General features: G+C 38.0%; 1 protein-coding gene across 2 annotated transcripts in view; it reads left to right on the top strand.

The window, feature by feature from the left end:
• FAM91A1 (family with sequence similarity 91 member A1) overlaps window positions 1-16,167 on the top strand; it is a 45,049-nt gene that overhangs the window by 8,032 nt on the left and 20,850 nt on the right. For both annotated transcript variants that reach the window (XM_047842314.1, XM_047842315.1), the window contains 12 exons: window positions 841-898; window positions 1,596-1,663; window positions 2,235-2,348; window positions 3,615-3,705; window positions 4,277-4,339; window positions 9,365-9,471; window positions 9,983-10,021; window positions 10,550-10,662; window positions 11,141-11,256; window positions 12,522-12,634; window positions 12,992-13,078; window positions 14,995-15,127. In XM_047842314.1, the coding sequence (XP_047698270.1) occupies window positions 841-898; window positions 1,596-1,663; window positions 2,235-2,348; window positions 3,615-3,705; window positions 4,277-4,339; window positions 9,365-9,471; window positions 9,983-10,021; window positions 10,550-10,662; window positions 11,141-11,256; window positions 12,522-12,634; window positions 12,992-13,078; window positions 14,995-15,127 (1,102 nt within the window). The remainder of the gene's footprint in view (window positions 1-840; window positions 899-1,595; window positions 1,664-2,234; window positions 2,349-3,614; window positions 3,706-4,276; window positions 4,340-9,364; window positions 9,472-9,982; window positions 10,022-10,549; window positions 10,663-11,140; window positions 11,257-12,521; window positions 12,635-12,991; window positions 13,079-14,994; window positions 15,128-16,167) is intronic.

The following is a 16,167-nucleotide window of genomic DNA, read 5'->3' on the forward strand; positions in this document are numbered from 1 at the left end:
GCGTCCCCGTTCGGAAGGAAATATTAGAGAAATATTGAGGCCTGACAGCCCAGGTTTCTGTCAGTTCCTTTTCACTAGAACCAAGGCAGCATAATGAAGGCGGTAGCTAATCAGTAAGTAGCATCGTTATGGCTGTCTTTTTATTATTTTGCTGGTATTGACCACAAGGTTTAGGAGAGAAAATAGAGGGAGGTTTTTCCTCAGTTACCCGCTTTCGGTTACATCCACGTGCTTGTTGCTCTCTGGTTTCTGTTCTTACACCATGGGGTATAGCTGCTGGGCTGAAAATGGGCCCTATCTCCACAGTAAACAGTTGGTTTGTTATTGGAGAAACAGATGGGAGTTGAAAAAAGCCGGATACTGCGTTTAACTCTGCTGCTGGTTGGGTCTCCTAGGAGCAGAGATGACTAAGTGGTTAAAATCTTGGTTGGTAGCACATGTCTCAGATGCATATTGATGGAGCTGTGAACCATCATGCCCCTTGTTTCGGGGTACGCCTCTAGGGTTGGGTGTGAGGTGTGGAGAGGCTGGAGCCCAGAGCTCTAAATGCGGTATCCCTGGCACAGCTTCCAGAGGGCAGAGGTTACAGGGCAAATGTTTGGGGTTCATAGAGAGTGCTGTAAGAATCCAGACCTGAAAGTCTGATCTTCAGTTACTAGGTTCGAACCACATAGTGAGTACCACAGTGTGGCATGCGTGTTTTAGGTTGCAAACTCTAATCTCAGGGCTTCGTGCCAATAATTAATTATTATTCTGTTTGGCTGTAGTAATACATGTTTATACAAATTGTTATCTAAGGATATTTTGCATTTAGGATTTTTAATTGTTTTTTTTTGAAAGGACATTATGAACAGTGAGAAAAGTTATGATTCGTTGCCCAATTTTACTGCTGCTGACTGTAAGTATTTAATTATGCTGAAGGTAATGATTAGAGTCTTTCTGTGTGCATGCTATAGTCCGTATCATCATGTGTGTTTTTAACCTAAAACACTTGAAACATGGGAACAGCAGGCACCACTGTTGATAGGAGTTTTATCAGTTTTATACCAGTCAAGTGTAAGATGTAGTCTAAATGTCTATGAGGAATATTTTGGAGTGGTAGAAGGAGAAAAATGAGACTAATCTCTGTATTTCTAGAAAGTGAAATTCTTTCTGATGCTTGGGCAGTGTTGTGTGTCGAATGAGGGAAGAAGATTTGTGCACAGTGGTTTTGCAGCATTGACACACGGTTGTTACTAATACAACCTGCTGTGTTATGCTCATTTTAAGGAAGTGTGTGTCTGACATGTGACACCGTTCTGTTGTGTAGGAAGAAACTTTTGCTGAGAAGGATGTCCTGACTTCCTGAAGTCGGGAGGGCTTCTGCTCTGTAAAAATTGGCCCATGTGACATTGTCACAAGTGTCAGCTTGAGTTCATCTTTCCCAGTTTGGGTTTTCTTTTATATTTCGTTTGAGAATTCCTTTTAATTTGATATTGATTATCAATCAGTGACCAAAAGGTGAACAGAAGCCAAGGGGTTTTTTCCTAGAAGACCTGAGTGTCCTGGCATTTTAAGATGCATTACGTGTTTTTAAAGGAAAGGCTTTCTTTCAGGTCTAAGGCTCCTTGGCATAGGAAGAAACCAGTACATTGATCTGATGAATCAGTGTCGGTCATCAAAAGTGAGTTACTTGTTTTCCTTCCTTTCTCGTTTCTTCCTCCTTATCATACAGTCTCATTAATTGTTTTAAGTGGTAAAAATAATGAATTGAATTTCTTCGATCAAGTGAAATATGCATAATACAGAAATAATACCAAAAACACCTCTTCGGTATTCTCTAGGTTATGCTTATGCGATTATTACTGAATTTTAAAACACTTAAGGAATAAAACATTTATTCTTAAAAATCGATTTTGCTCTGCTGGTCTTTTTACCTGCTGATTCCACTCCCAGGGTTCACTTAATGGTTGAAACGAGTACACATTTTTCAAATTTGTTTTCACCTCCTAGATTTCCTTTGAATTTCTGGATTTAGATCGAGACTTAATGATTTGTGTTTTGAAGTAATTTACTTTGAAATAATTTAAGAATGACTTTTTCTATTGAGTACATCTAGAGTACTTCAGATTTTAAAACATGGGAATTTAAAAAGATATTTAGCCTGTTGGAAACAGTCTTACACTGTGAGCAATAAAAAACAAAGTAGTGATTTCAGGCTGACTGCAAATTCTTAAATGTTTGTATCGTTGCAGAAATTTTTCAGAAGGAAAACAGCTCGTGATCTTTTGCCAGTGAAGCCGGTGGAAATTGCCATAGAGGCTTGGTGGGTGGTGCAGGCTGGGTATATCACAGAAGATGACATAAAGGTAGGTCCCTTTAGAAGTTAAACATGACTTTTATTTTTTAAATTGTAATTCTTCGTCATAGTTCTGTAATTTTTCTGAGAAGTAACACCGGTTGGTTTTCCTGAGAAAATTAAACTTAAGTTCAAAGTTAAATGACTGTGGTAGGGTAGCATATGGGTGGGTTTGAAAGACACTCTTTAATAATGAGGAAGACTTGACTTGGTCCATGTACAGTAATCTGGGGACTTTAACTAGAAGTTTCATGTGAAGTGATGTGATGCTGCCATGACACCGGCCAACACTTCTTGAGCACTTGCTGTGTGCCGGCTCCACCAGGCTCTCCTGCAAGCACTTTTATAGCGTCTCATGTGATTCCTACAACACCCCAGAGTGGTGTATTATTCGTACTCCATTTCACATAGGAGGAAAGTGAGCACGGAGAAGTAAGGTAACGGCTCAAGTCACAGTGGTAGCGAACGTCCAGGATTTTAACTCAGGCAGTTTGCTATGGAAGTTGTGCTCTTAATCACTCTGCTGAAGCGCTGTGCTGACGAGGTAGGTGCTTTGATGAGGGATAGTGTCAAGATCAAGGGAAGTGATATTCCCGGTGGTCAGACCGCATTGGAGGTAAGCCTTACGCATGGTAGAAGAGATGCTAAGTTAGAGGTAAAGGGGCAGGGCCGTGGACCAGAGGGCCTAGAGACTAGGTCATGTCTCTCTGTGGTTGAAGAAATGGAAGTGAGCAGGTGGACTTTTTTTTCAGTTTACATTTTATTTTACTTCAGACGACAGATTAAACCCAGTGAGCAGAAGGCTTAGAAATTTTGCTTCAGTGTGAGAACAGAGCTATAGTGATGTACTTCCTGTGCTGATAATAGCCGTGTGGAATTTGAATAAACTTGTGATCTGAGAGATTCAGAATCAGCAAATGGATCTGATTCCCATTCAAAGAAGATGATTAAATATTGGTATTTATTAGGTAACACTACTTATCAGCAAATATTGGTACTTATAATTTGTCCTCGATTCTGTTGGTGGCATATTCTGGCACCTTAATCGACAGCTGTGTGCATAGGTTTTTCTTCTGAATTCCAGAGCAATAAGAGAAAAAAAATATGTAGTACATTTAGCTAATGGCACCTAATATTTATAAGCATACATAATAGATAATATATAATCATATATCATAGTCCTCATGATAATCCTTGACTTAAACATGAAGAGATTTCAAGAGACTTATAAATTAATTTGGACAGAATTTAATTGAAATTATTTTGTTTTTCTTAGATATGCACTTTGCCTGAGAAATGTGCTATTGATAAGATCATCGATGCAGGCCCTCAGCTGTCTGGATCACTAGATTACAATGTAGTACATAGTAAGTGGTTAGTAGAAGTGGTCTTTTGTCAACATAAAAACTAATTTTAAACCATCAACAATTAATAGCAATTTTTATCAATCTTTTATTCACATACACTGCAAATTTATACAAATGAATCATAAATAAAAAATGTTTTTAATTTTGTAGTTCTGAGCATATGAAGGAAACAGATTTGAAAACTTTAATTCTTTTCCTCTTCTGTTTATTTTTTTTCTCCTTTACCTAGTATTCAGTTGTAAGAATCTTTGCAGAAAATCAGGAATCAATTTTGGTTTCTTTTTTTTTTTTTTTTTTTCAACGTTTATTTATTTTTGGGACAGAGAGAGACAGAGCATGAACGGGGGAGGGGCAGAGAGAGAGGGACACACAGAATCGGAAACAGGCTCCAGGCTCTGAGCCATCAGCCCAGAGCCTGACGCGGGGCTCGAACTCATGGACCGTGAGATCGTGACCTGGCTGAAGTCGGACGCTTAACCGACTGCGCCACCCAGGCGCCCCAGTTTTGGTTTCTTTTTAAATTTACTGTTGTTTAGTATTCCATCTAAAACAGCTACTTTTGCTTCTGTAGGCTTATATAACAAAGGATTTATTTATCTGGATGTACCAATATCTGATGACAGTTGTATAGCAGGTAAGTATATGCTAACACTTTCCAGGGTTTTTTGAATGGTTACTAGGTGCTGCACATTGCATGTATCACCCTAATAAATTAGACACATAATCTAGGATCTATGATGTTAGAATCTTTCAAAGAAAGACATTTCTCTTTTGTTATGTTGTAACACATTGTGGTGGTTTTATTTAAATTCCTTATTTTTTATCTTCACGTTACTATACATGCTATGTTAAAATAATGGAAGTCTGAAATAAATTTCTCACATCCTAAATCAGGTTAATGTTTTCGCAAATTTATGTCCTTTTAGTCTTTGTTCAGTGCATAACTGTTTTTACAGATGTTCAGTCCTATCATAGCTATTATTTTAACTCCACATACCTGTCTTATTTTGTCATGTTGAAGTCATCTCTTTCGTCTTTATCTACTCCTCCCTTCATCCTTCATCCATTCCCTAAGTTAAACCAATATTAAGGCTCTTGTGTATTTCCTTATGGATGTATCAGTTTATTAGAACATTCTCCTATTGCTGGTTATTTAGGTTGCTTATAATTTTTCTTTTTCTTTCTTTTTTTTTTTTTTTTTTCCTGTAGTAGTGATGTGCTTAACATCCTTGAACACAGTGAAGCTTTTTTCCTATAGGTTAGATTTTTTAACAAATTTAGGTTGTGTGTTACAGGTATGTTTTTATGTTTCCCAGCATATCTTTGAGCTATGGTTCTTTTTTTTTTTAAGTTTATTTATCTATTTTGAGAGAGAGGGAACACAGGAGGGGCAGAGAGAGAGAATCCCAAGCAGGCTCCTCACTGTCAGCACAGAGCCTGATGTGGGGCCAGAACTCACAAACCTGTGAGATCGTGACCTGAGCCGAAATCCAGAGTTGGAGGCTTAACCGACTGAGCCACCTAGGCGCCCCTGAGCTATGGTTCTTATTTGTTGGTATCTTTTACCATACTAAGATGCTTAATATTTGTGTAATCAAATATAAATGTCAAGAATTTCCAGGGAATGACTGAGTGATGGTAGGGGTTTATTGCAGAAATACTCCCTCATGTCAGTGTTGAATCTTTACAGGTTATCATGCTGTATTGTATCCTGACCTTTATCTGTGTTACCATGTGTTTGCGATTCTTTAATGATTTTGAACCATGTACGTACATGAATTCTTTAAATTTGGAAAGAAAATCAAAAAGTAATGAGATACTAATTCTTGTTTATATAATTGATGCTATAGCAAATAAAATACTAGTTTTACAATTTGAAAGGTTTTGACAAGGAAGAGATTTCTGGAGGACAGGGCTGGTAGTGGTTTCCTGTCACTATGGGAAAATATGAAGGCATTACTCTAGTCTTTACTGTCATCGATCAACTGATATTGACTCATTTGAGAATCCCCTGAAAAGATAGGTTTTTGGTTAGTTCATTTCAGTCCCTGTTGACTGATAGTTTGAATATTGACTCACGTTAGCACTAAGTGCATTTAAAAGATGTAGTCAGAGAAGGGCCAGGTGGATGGCTACTCCATTACAGTGATGGGTTCTGCCATGCTTTACCTACTGTCTGGCAATGTTTGCTGGTGCGGACAGACTCAGGCTCTTATTACTGCTGAATTTACCTTCCTTATCACCGTGGAACATGGAGTGTTCACCAAATTGTAATAACCTATGAAAAGCAGTTTGACAACGTGGAAGCCATCAAATTCAGCGCAAATGACGCCTGCAGTTGATTTCAGAGAAAGCATTTCAGCTGTGTTTCAACAAAACAAGCACTGTGGTTGGTGGAACAAATGAATTGGGGGAGACAAATACTTTGAATAGTCACTAAAGGGTCTGTTTTTTAAATTTTTTTAATGTTTATTTTTGAAAAAGAGGGCGGGTGGGGGGACAGAGAGAGGGGGAGACACAGAATCTGAAGCTGACTCCACGCCCTGAGCTGTCAGCACAGAGCCCAATGCAGGGCTTCAACTCACAAACCGCGAGGTCATGACCTGAGCCAAAGTTGGTTGCTTAATTGACTGAGCCACTCAGGGGCCCCTAAAGGGTCTATTGTTAAAATATGTTTAGTCCATCATTCATCAAACTGTATACTTGTTCAACTTATGTCTTCCCTTTTGCTTATAGATTCTAGATTTCTGTTATGCTTGAATAGAGTACTTTTAAGATATATGTGTATGTATATGTGTGTGTGTGTATGTGTATATATGTACACATATATGCGCATATATATGTAAATAGTCTAAAAATTCTTAAAAACTTTTGTCATACAAATTCAGACCTGTAGTTGGAGCTTATTTTTGTATTTGATGTGAAATAAGGGTCCAACTTGGTTTTTTTCTATTTGGAAAACCAATAGCATTTGGGTAAATTCCAGGACTGTTTTTTCAGTAACCCATTACCACGGGGTGGAAATGTAACTTTTGTCATACATTGAATTCCCCTCTCCACTGGAGCTAGTTCAGATAGTCTTTTGTCTTCACGGATTTGTTTTTATTTTTATACCATATTGTTTTGATTACAGTGACTCAAAATAATCTTTAATGTTAGTTATTGCCAGGGGCACCTGAGTGGCTTGGTCGGTTAAACATCTGACTCTTCGTTTCGGCTCAGGTCATGATCTTACAGTTCATGAGTTCAATCCCTGCATCAGACTCTGCGCTGACAATGTGGAGCCTGCTTGGGATTCTCTTTCTCTCCCTCTGTCTCTGCCCCTCACCTACTTGCACGGTCTCTATCTCTCTCAAAAATAATACACTTAAAAAAATTTTTTTTTAAATATATTAGTTACAGCCAGGCCTTCCTTGTGAGTTTTTTATTTTGAAACTTTCTAGGCTATTCTCAGGTATTTTTCTTTATACTTATTAATTTTTATTAACATGTTTAAAATTTTTATTTTGTTATTTCTTTACTGAGATATAATTGACATACACACTGTGTTAGTTTCAGATGTAAATTGTAATGTTGATAGTTATATATATTGTGAAATGATCATCATGAGTCTGGTTGACATCCATCACCACACATAAAAGCAGAAATCTTTTTTCTTGTGGTGAGAACTTTTAAGATCTACGCTTTTAGCAACTTTGAGATATGCAGTGTGGCATTGTTAACTATAGTTGCTGTGCTGTACGTTACATCTCCATGACTTACTTATTTTATAATTGGAACTTTGAACCTTCTTATTCCTTTTACCCATTTTGCCCATCCTCCACCTCTCATTTCTGGCAGCCACCAGTTCTCTGTGTATGTTAGCTTGATTTTTTTCAATATATTTTTGAGTAGGCAATATTATGATATAATATTTTAAATTTATAAAAGATTATAAAAACATCTGCTTCTGACCCCTGTGCCTGGCTACACAGTTTCTCTCTCAGTGGCCACTCTCTCAGTGGCTCTCTTAAATTTCTTGTTTATCTTTCCAAAAGTATGCTAAGCACATAGGCATGTATGCATTTATCCTTTTTTGTATGGTTTTTGTTTTACGCAGATGGTGTGTTGTAATTCATACTTTTTTTTTAACTTTGTATTGGAGACTATTCAGTATCTCTTTACCTAGATGTAAATTGTGTGCTTGTAACCTCTTAAGTGTCTTGGTTTCTTCGTCTCTGAAATACAGAGGTATAGTATTAGACAACTCATGAGGTTAAGAGGATTAGATGAAATTGTGTGTGTCAAGTACCTGGAAGTCGTCTGGCACTTAGTATGTGCTCAGTAAATGTTTGCTACTATCCACACAGCTGATAGTGTAGGAAAAGAGGTAAGGATATCAAATAGGGGGTTTCTAAAATATTTCAAAAGAGAAACCATTGATCCTTAAAAGTACTTGGATGACTAGAACTATAGGTAACACTAAATTAGAAAATGACCTGAGGGGCACCTGGGTGGCTTAGTCGGTTGGGCATCCGACTTCGGCTCGGGTCATGATCTCACGGTCGGTGAGTTCAAGCCCCGCGTTGGGCTCTGTGCTGACAGCTCAGGGGCCTGGGGCCTACTTTGTATTCTGTGTCCCCCTCTCTCTCTGCCCCTCCCCTGCTCAAGCTCTGCCTCTGTCTCTCTCAAAAATAAACATTAAAAAAAAAAAAAGTGACATGAGCCAGATCTAGAAAGTGAATAATCTGTCATTGTGATTTTTTGCAATGTCTTCGTTTTGACCACTTAAGTTTTGTCTTACTTCTCTTTGTTAGGAATAATTTAGGTTTTGGGTGCAATAGATGCTATTAGGTCCAGGAGACACAGGACCCCCAAGTCCTTTGATGGCCTAAATACTCTTCCTTCCCAGGATATTTTCAAGGGAAACGTGCACAGTGGAGAAGGGTAAAGGAAAGCATAGTGTCTCTTTATTATCAGCTGGGCAGAGTGCTCTAGTAAATTGGATTAGAGTTTCTGGACCAACGAGATGGAGAGAAATGAGTATGAATCCACTTTCAGGTGAACAGCACCTGCTAGGCTGCCTCCTGTGATGAAGAAGGTCTTGCCCTTCTTAATACTGAGGCCACTGAAGAGGGTATAGAAAGAAAGCCCCAAAGAATGAATTAGTGATTGCTGGTAAAAGTGGCCGTCGTGCAGGTGAATTTCTTCTCTTCTCAGCATGGAGCGGGGATGGTGGGAGAAAGGCAGCCAGGACAGTCTTTGTATAGTCTCTCAGTCTTTTGCTTTTCTGCCTTAGCCTAGTCACCCCTGCTGTCTCTCAGGCGTCACAACACACCCATTGCAGCCTTCCCCAGGCGGGAGCAGCCCCAGTGCCCCTGCCTTTCTACCAAGCTCGTGTCCTCCAGCACTTCCTTTGCCTCAGTAATCTGAGAGTTCCATGGGATTAAATTAAATTAACTCTTTGTAGGATTTGTGCTCTACTGTCAGAGTCCTCTGTGTAGACTGGGTTGTAAATGTCCTTAACTTTGGGGGTTTTAGAGAACTTGCTGTGGAGTGGATAAAATCAAAAGCTGAATTCAATCTCTAAGGTAGAGGTTTTTCTTTTCGAGTAGATATTTGAATTATGCTTTCTTATTTTATAAAATTGTATCACTAAACTAAGTCTATTTTGTTTTAGTTCCTCCTCTTGAAGGTTTTGTAATGAATCGGGTGCAAGGTGATTATTTTGAAACTCTACTATATAAGATATTTGTCTCAATAGATGAGCATACTAATGTTGCAGAGGTAAGCATGAATAGTGTTTTATGAAAGACTTGGCCTCAAGGTTATAAAATAATCTTTGTGTGAAGTAAAGTTATTTAATGACGGTTAAAGTGTTTTTGGAATCTGTACATGGTAGATCATAGACCATTAATATACTTACGTCACTGTTCTTATGTTACTTCTTGTATAGACATACTGAGTTTTTTTTTTTATTAATAACATAATTTGGTAAATAACTTTTTATATGACTTCTTGGTAAAAGGATTGTAGGCTGTTGATCGATATAGGCATTTTCTTATTTTAAATGAAACTCAAAGAGAAAAGAATCTTCCATTGTTATGGTCACTATCTAGACTCCTACTACTCTAAACATCTTAGACATAAGGAAAGGAGAAAGTTCTGATTTCAAAATTTATTCAGTCTTTCAGTTATTCTTAATTTAAAATTTTGCTCTTTATGGTTCAGTTGTTTATTACAAGCTGTGTAATATTGATAATTCTAGGAATGTAAATAATTTTTTTTTATCTTCCAGCTTGCAAATGTCCTTGAAATAGACTTATCTTTGGTTAAGGTATGTAATTTTTATACTCTTTTTACTTATAAATACTGAATGGCTTTTATTATAAGCCATTGATAAGCTACTGAGAGATAGAGACAGTGAGATTCTTATCGCTCTCCAAGGGAGTGGGGACAGTAAAGGGGTCCTTGCAAAGATAGAAAGAAATAAGGATCCTGAAGTGGAATTTCACCCCACGCAGTGAAAGCCAGCACTCACATTCCTGTGCACGCAGGAAGCAGAGTGATCAGTGTCTAGTAAGGAGTAAGGAGGTCAGTTAAGGCAACAACTTCTGCTAAACTGCACCACTTCAGCCTCTTGCTTCGTAGACAGCGGCAGGCCTGAGGGTTGGGAGCATTCGCTCTTCTACGGATGTGAAGACCGTAGCAGATGAACAGGCCTACTGAAAAATGGCTTTTTCTAGTTATGGGATGAAAATGTGTGAGGATCACTGTAAGCATAGACCGTGGTTATATTTTCTGTCTACAAACATTCTGATGTCTGGTTCATTGTAAATGCTAATTTCCTTTCTGTTCCTTTCAGAATGCCGTTTCAATGTACTGCCGATTGGGCTTTGCCCATAAGAAGGGACAAGTAATAAATTTGGACCAGCTTCATTCATCGTGGAAGAATGTTCCATCCGTAAACAGATTAAAGTAATTCATTTATTTAGTATGAGATATTAGAGTTTCCTCTTAGGAAAAAATATTGTTTTATGTACAAAAATTTTACTTACCAACCTGTCAGTTGAGGTGAACCCTATATATTCGTGGTTTTTAATCTTTTTTTGTGTGATGAATCTTTTTTAGGATGATGAAAACAAGAACCCTTTCCCCAGAGAAAAGTAAATACAGTATTTTACATACAGTTTTTTTGTTTTTGTTTTTGTTCGTTTTAGTATTTTACATATAGTTTTAAAGAGTTCTCAAATTCCCTGAAGCCTGTCCATAGGTCTTAGTTAAGAACCATTGCTGTATGTGGGCAGAGCATTTGGGGGCTACGTCTCAATTTCAGGCTTGAACATAAGACTGGATTTGGACGGATATTCATAATTTGAGTACTGACTTTAGTAGCTATTTTTATAGAAGATAATTTATATGACTTTTAAAATGTGGATGTATTCTTCGTTAATAGGAGTACTTTAGATCCACAAAAGATGCTGCTATCATGGGATGGTGGGGAAAGTAGGAGTCCTGTACAAGAAGCTTCATCGGCTACTGACACAGATACTAACAGTCAAGAAGATCCAGGTTAGCACTTACTCAGTTTAATGTAGAGTGTTTATAGATGATGGCCTGTGTCTATACATACACTCACAGAGTTAACTCTCCTAGCTTTGTTCTCGGTATCATTCGTTTGGTACATAGTCGTTGAGTACTTACCCATATGCTGGGTACTGTGCTAGGTCTTAAGGGTATAAAATTGACAAGAATATGGTACCTTCCTTCTGAGAATTAAGTCTAGGGAGAGAGAAGGCAGGATAACCACAAAACCCACAGCAACGTGAGAAGTGTTTTGGTGCTTGTGGGAGCAGAGGGGAAGTGCTCCCTTGTTGCCTAGAGAGGTTCAGGAAGCTTTCCTGGAGAGGAGGATAGTTGGGCTAAAAATGAATAATAGCTTGCCAGCTGGTGAGTGAGGGAAGGCCTCAGTATGGGCCAAGCACAAGGGGAGGCAAAGCTAATGGACGAGGGGGCTACATGTGGTTTATGTTTGGGTGGGGGGAGGGGAGCACAGCATAGGCTCTCTTTCTAACCCCAGCCTCTTACCTGAGCCAGGTGACTCTTCTGAAGAGTTTAGGCTAGCTAGTCTTAATGTTCTGTCAGTTATCAAGTCTTGGTTTATTATTGGCTTTTAAGAAGTTTATTATAGGGGTGTCTGGATGGCTTAGCTGGTTAAACATCCGACTTTGGACTTTGGCTTAGGTTGTGATCTCGCAGTTTTGTGAGTTCTAGCCCCACATCGGTCTCTGCATTGGCAGCACAGAGCCTGCTTGGGATTCTCTCTCCCTCTCTCTCTGTCCCTCCCCTGCTCGCTCTCTCTCTCTCAAAATGAATAAATAAACTATAAAAAACATAAAAGAAAAAAGAAGGAAAGAAATTTATTATAGGGGTGCCTAGGTGGCTCAGTCAGTCAAGTGTCCCGACTCTTGATTTTGGCTCAGGTCATGATCTCATGGTCGTGAGATTGAACTCTGCTTTTGGGCTCTGTACTGAGTGTGAAGACTGCTTGGGATTCTCTCTCCCTCTGGCCCTCCCCTGCTCGCACGCGTGCTTGCTCTCAAACAAACAACAACAAAAGAAATTTACTACACAAGTACCTTTAAAAAAATTTTTTTTAACCTTTTTTAGTTCGAGATAGGTGGGACTGGGACCTTTTGGGACTGCAGTATTGGCTTACATTTAGTTATGTAATTTTTTTAATTATCAAAGTTGAAAAGAAATGCTTTCTCATTCTAAATGATAGCAAAGAATAATTTTCATTTACTCGATTTTACATTATGATTTTTTTTTTCTAGCTGACACAGCCAGTGTAAGCAGTTTGAGTTTGTCCACAGGATATACAAAGCGTATTGCTTTTCTCTTTGACTCAACTCTCACTGCCTTTTTAATGATGGGAAATCTTTCACCAGTAAGTCAAATTCTTGTTTAAATATGACAGTGTTTAAAGGTTAGAATTAAATAGTTCATGCTTTTAGGTCCCTTTTTAAGAATTAGATTAATTCCTAAAAATGCAAAATGCAACTGTCTTTGTTTTATATTCCTTAGAGGAGCATAGTAACTCTTTAGTGAGGGTTACTTCTGTAATCAGAAGACTCAGCTTCACATGTCACTCACTTTTAAGTGTAATTATATTAGACAGCATAGTATAAATGTGAGATGTTAATGCTTCATATAAGAAGAGAAAACTAGGGCTTATGAACAGTAGACTCATGTAAGGTGTTTAAGGTCCATTTTAAGTTTTTTTTGTTTTGTTTCTGTATTACAGAACTTGAAAAGCCATGCTGTCACAATGTTCGAAGTTGGCAAACTGTCAGATGAGTCTCTGGACAGCTTTCTTATAGAACTAGAAAAGGTAAATCTGGACTGGTCAGTATGGGATGTCAGGGCATTTGGAACCATTTCTTGATACAACATCAGTTATTGATTGTATAGGTTTTCATATATTCTTGCTCATTCCTGCCTCATTCCTCACCTTAATACTGCAACAGTCATTTAGACTTTAGAATATCAAGTGGATGAACAGATTTTGTGATTTAAAAAGTGATTTGTGGACCTTATCTATCACTTAGCATGATTTGGTTTAATGAAATGGGGTACAGAAATAGTCTATGTAATTTTTTGAATTACGTTTTTCTAAAATAGCTTTTAATTTTCTTTAGTATGATTTTCCAAGATCTCCTTTCAGCTGTTTTATTTGAAGTTTTTGTTCCCCTTATCTTAAATCTGAAACAGTGTCCCTGGGTATCATGTTTATGTCCACTCTCACCATCCCCTTTATTATCTGGAAGACTTCAGCCAATGCTCTTAGCCACCTTCTTCCCCATGAGGACAGCCCTACTTGGCCTTAGCTCTAAATCTGGATTGCCCTTTTGGGGGTTTCCATTTCCTAGGTTTTTTGGGTTTTTGGTGGTGGTGGTTGTGGTGTGGTAGAGGTGTGTGTGTGTGTTGTGTGTGTTTGTTTTCATTTTTGTTTTTGTCCTCTGTTTTCCTCTCTGCAAATAGTTTATATGCTGAATCTGTTACTTGACTAATAATTTTGGTACCTTTTGTGTTTTAGTGGTGAACTCTATGTATTAAATGTGCTACTTAGAGGATTTTATGATTCCATTATCCTTTATATCTTAAGAAAAAGACCATGACATTTTTCACTCTTCCTTCTCCATAAATTTTTCCTTTTTTTAGGGCAGAAATGTATTTGAGATAATCCTTGCTATTAATTGGTCTCTTATTGTTACCTTTATACATCCATTATTCCCTCAATACTTTTAACACCTTGTTAACCCCATTTCTTGTTGTGTATTATCTTGGAAAATTTGCCAATACATTTTTTATTTTCTAGCACATTCTAAGTTCTGTTTTTCTGACTTTTATTTTTCTCACCTCCACTAGTCTTTTACCACGTTTAGCAAATTGGAAGATCACTTTATTTTTTATATATCTATATTCTCTTAAATCACATAGTTATTTTTGGGAAGGCCTTTTAGTCTGAAGTCTAGTTTTTAAAAATAGTTTCTTAGCTATTTTTTAAGAAGCTTCATCTTGATGAGGTTTAAGTGGTTATCTTATTTTTTAATGCAGATCTAATTTAGTCATTTTCCCCTATAGACCTGTCTTTCCATCTCGTGTGTTGTTTCTGGGATATGTGTGTTTTTACATATGGAACACGTACCTGACTCAGTGTCAGAAGAACATGCTTTAAAATGAAGTCCAGTGAGCACAGCGGTTTTGTCCACTATTCAATCCATACAACCTAGACAGGTCATCCATAGCACATAGTAGGGACTCAGTGAATCCTCGTTGAATGAATTTAAGCTGTATATTTAGTAGCGTTGAAACAGCCGTGTTGAATCACATACTCCACCGAGCTTTGCAGCCAGTGATACAGAACTGTGGACACGGTGATGAGAATTAGGGGCGTAACTGGTGACCATGGATTGAGTACTCTTCTGGAAGAAGCAGAATGTAGAATGTAGATCTTAGAGTTTTTTTAAGCACTCCATTTGAATCATACGTGAGACACACAGCTTACATAATGGTGTAATTTAACATTATTTGGATTGTTAGTTTTACTTGCTGGGATAATTTTTATCATCTTCAAGGATGTATTCAAATAGAAACTCAACTGAGATTTAAGCTAATGTTTCAGTATTGCCTGGGCAAATTTGTGGTTTATTGATTCTTAATGTCTTAATATCTCTACTGTATGGTTACATATTAGGATGAATGGTTTGAGAGTGGTACTGCAAAACTTATTTTCTCTTGGTTTAGGTTCAGAGCACTGGTGAAGGAGAAGCACAGAGATATTTTGATCATGCACTTACTCTGAGAAACACAATATTGTTTCTGCGTCATAATAAAGATCTAGTTGCACAAACTGCACAGCCAGACCAGCCCAATTATGGTATGATAAATGTACTTGATTTTGAAGACATGATCCTATGGAACTTCTTTAAGAAATTAAACAGGTCACGCTCACTTATTTAATACATTTTGTGTAGATGGCATGTCGAGTTTGCAACTAAAGGCTTGTTTTGTGAATTTCTTTGCTCGTGAACTCTTTCTTACCTTATTTTACTCTTTCTCCTTTCTTATGTGCCACTGTAGTATTTGTAGCATTTAAATCTGTTCAGTACCTATAAGAAGGGTTGGAGTGTTTAATTTGTTTAAGTGGCTGGACGGAATTTAGAACAGGCCTCAGTTTGAGGGGTAAACAAGTGCCAAAATGTAGTTGTTTTAAGAAGCATAAAATTTCATGAGTGAAAGATTCCATTGTATAAAAATAATAAACAGGAGCTTCCTATTGAAATGCTGCTGTAATATTTACTAAAGCATTTTACTTTAACAAATAAAAAAGAGGACGGAGAACCTTTTTAAAGAGTAAAAGAAGTAGTGACACTTGTAATCTGTGATGAGCCCTGCTGTGGCGATCACCTGGCATGCGCTGTCAGTGTTGGGATAGACGAGGGTTCCCAAACTGGGGGTCAGTGGATGGTAGGTCGTGCGTTGTGCAGCGCCATCCAGGAATATATGTTTTGAAAAGATGACGTGGCCTGGGCACCAGTGAAGAGCATTTGGCTCAGGTCCTCAGACATTCGCAAGAGCTGCATCTCGGAAGTCTGTGAAATCTTGGCACCGCGATAATATTTACTCTCACTCATTCTTTCATTCACTTGAAAGTTCTGTTTTCTGGCCAAGAACCGTCGAGTTTCTTAGTGACATCCATTCTCATTCTACTTCTTTCACTAGCATCTGGCTTTCTTTTCAACTCCATTTAAAAATTTAAGGACGGAATCAGTTGTCACTCCACAAAAGTGGTTGTGGAGGTGACCGCAAAGCTGCCAGGTGGTTGAGCTGAGTGAGGCTGGACACGCTCAGTTTCCTGTGACTGGGCTCTGCAACCTTTGCGTGTCGGGTGCAGAGACAGACGTGAGCAGAAAGAGG

Source organism: Prionailurus viverrinus, chromosome F2 (assembly GCF_022837055.1).
Source record: "Prionailurus viverrinus isolate Anna chromosome F2, UM_Priviv_1.0, whole genome shotgun sequence".
In the NCBI taxonomy this organism is placed as follows: Eukaryota; Metazoa; Chordata; class Mammalia; order Carnivora; family Felidae; genus Prionailurus; species Prionailurus viverrinus.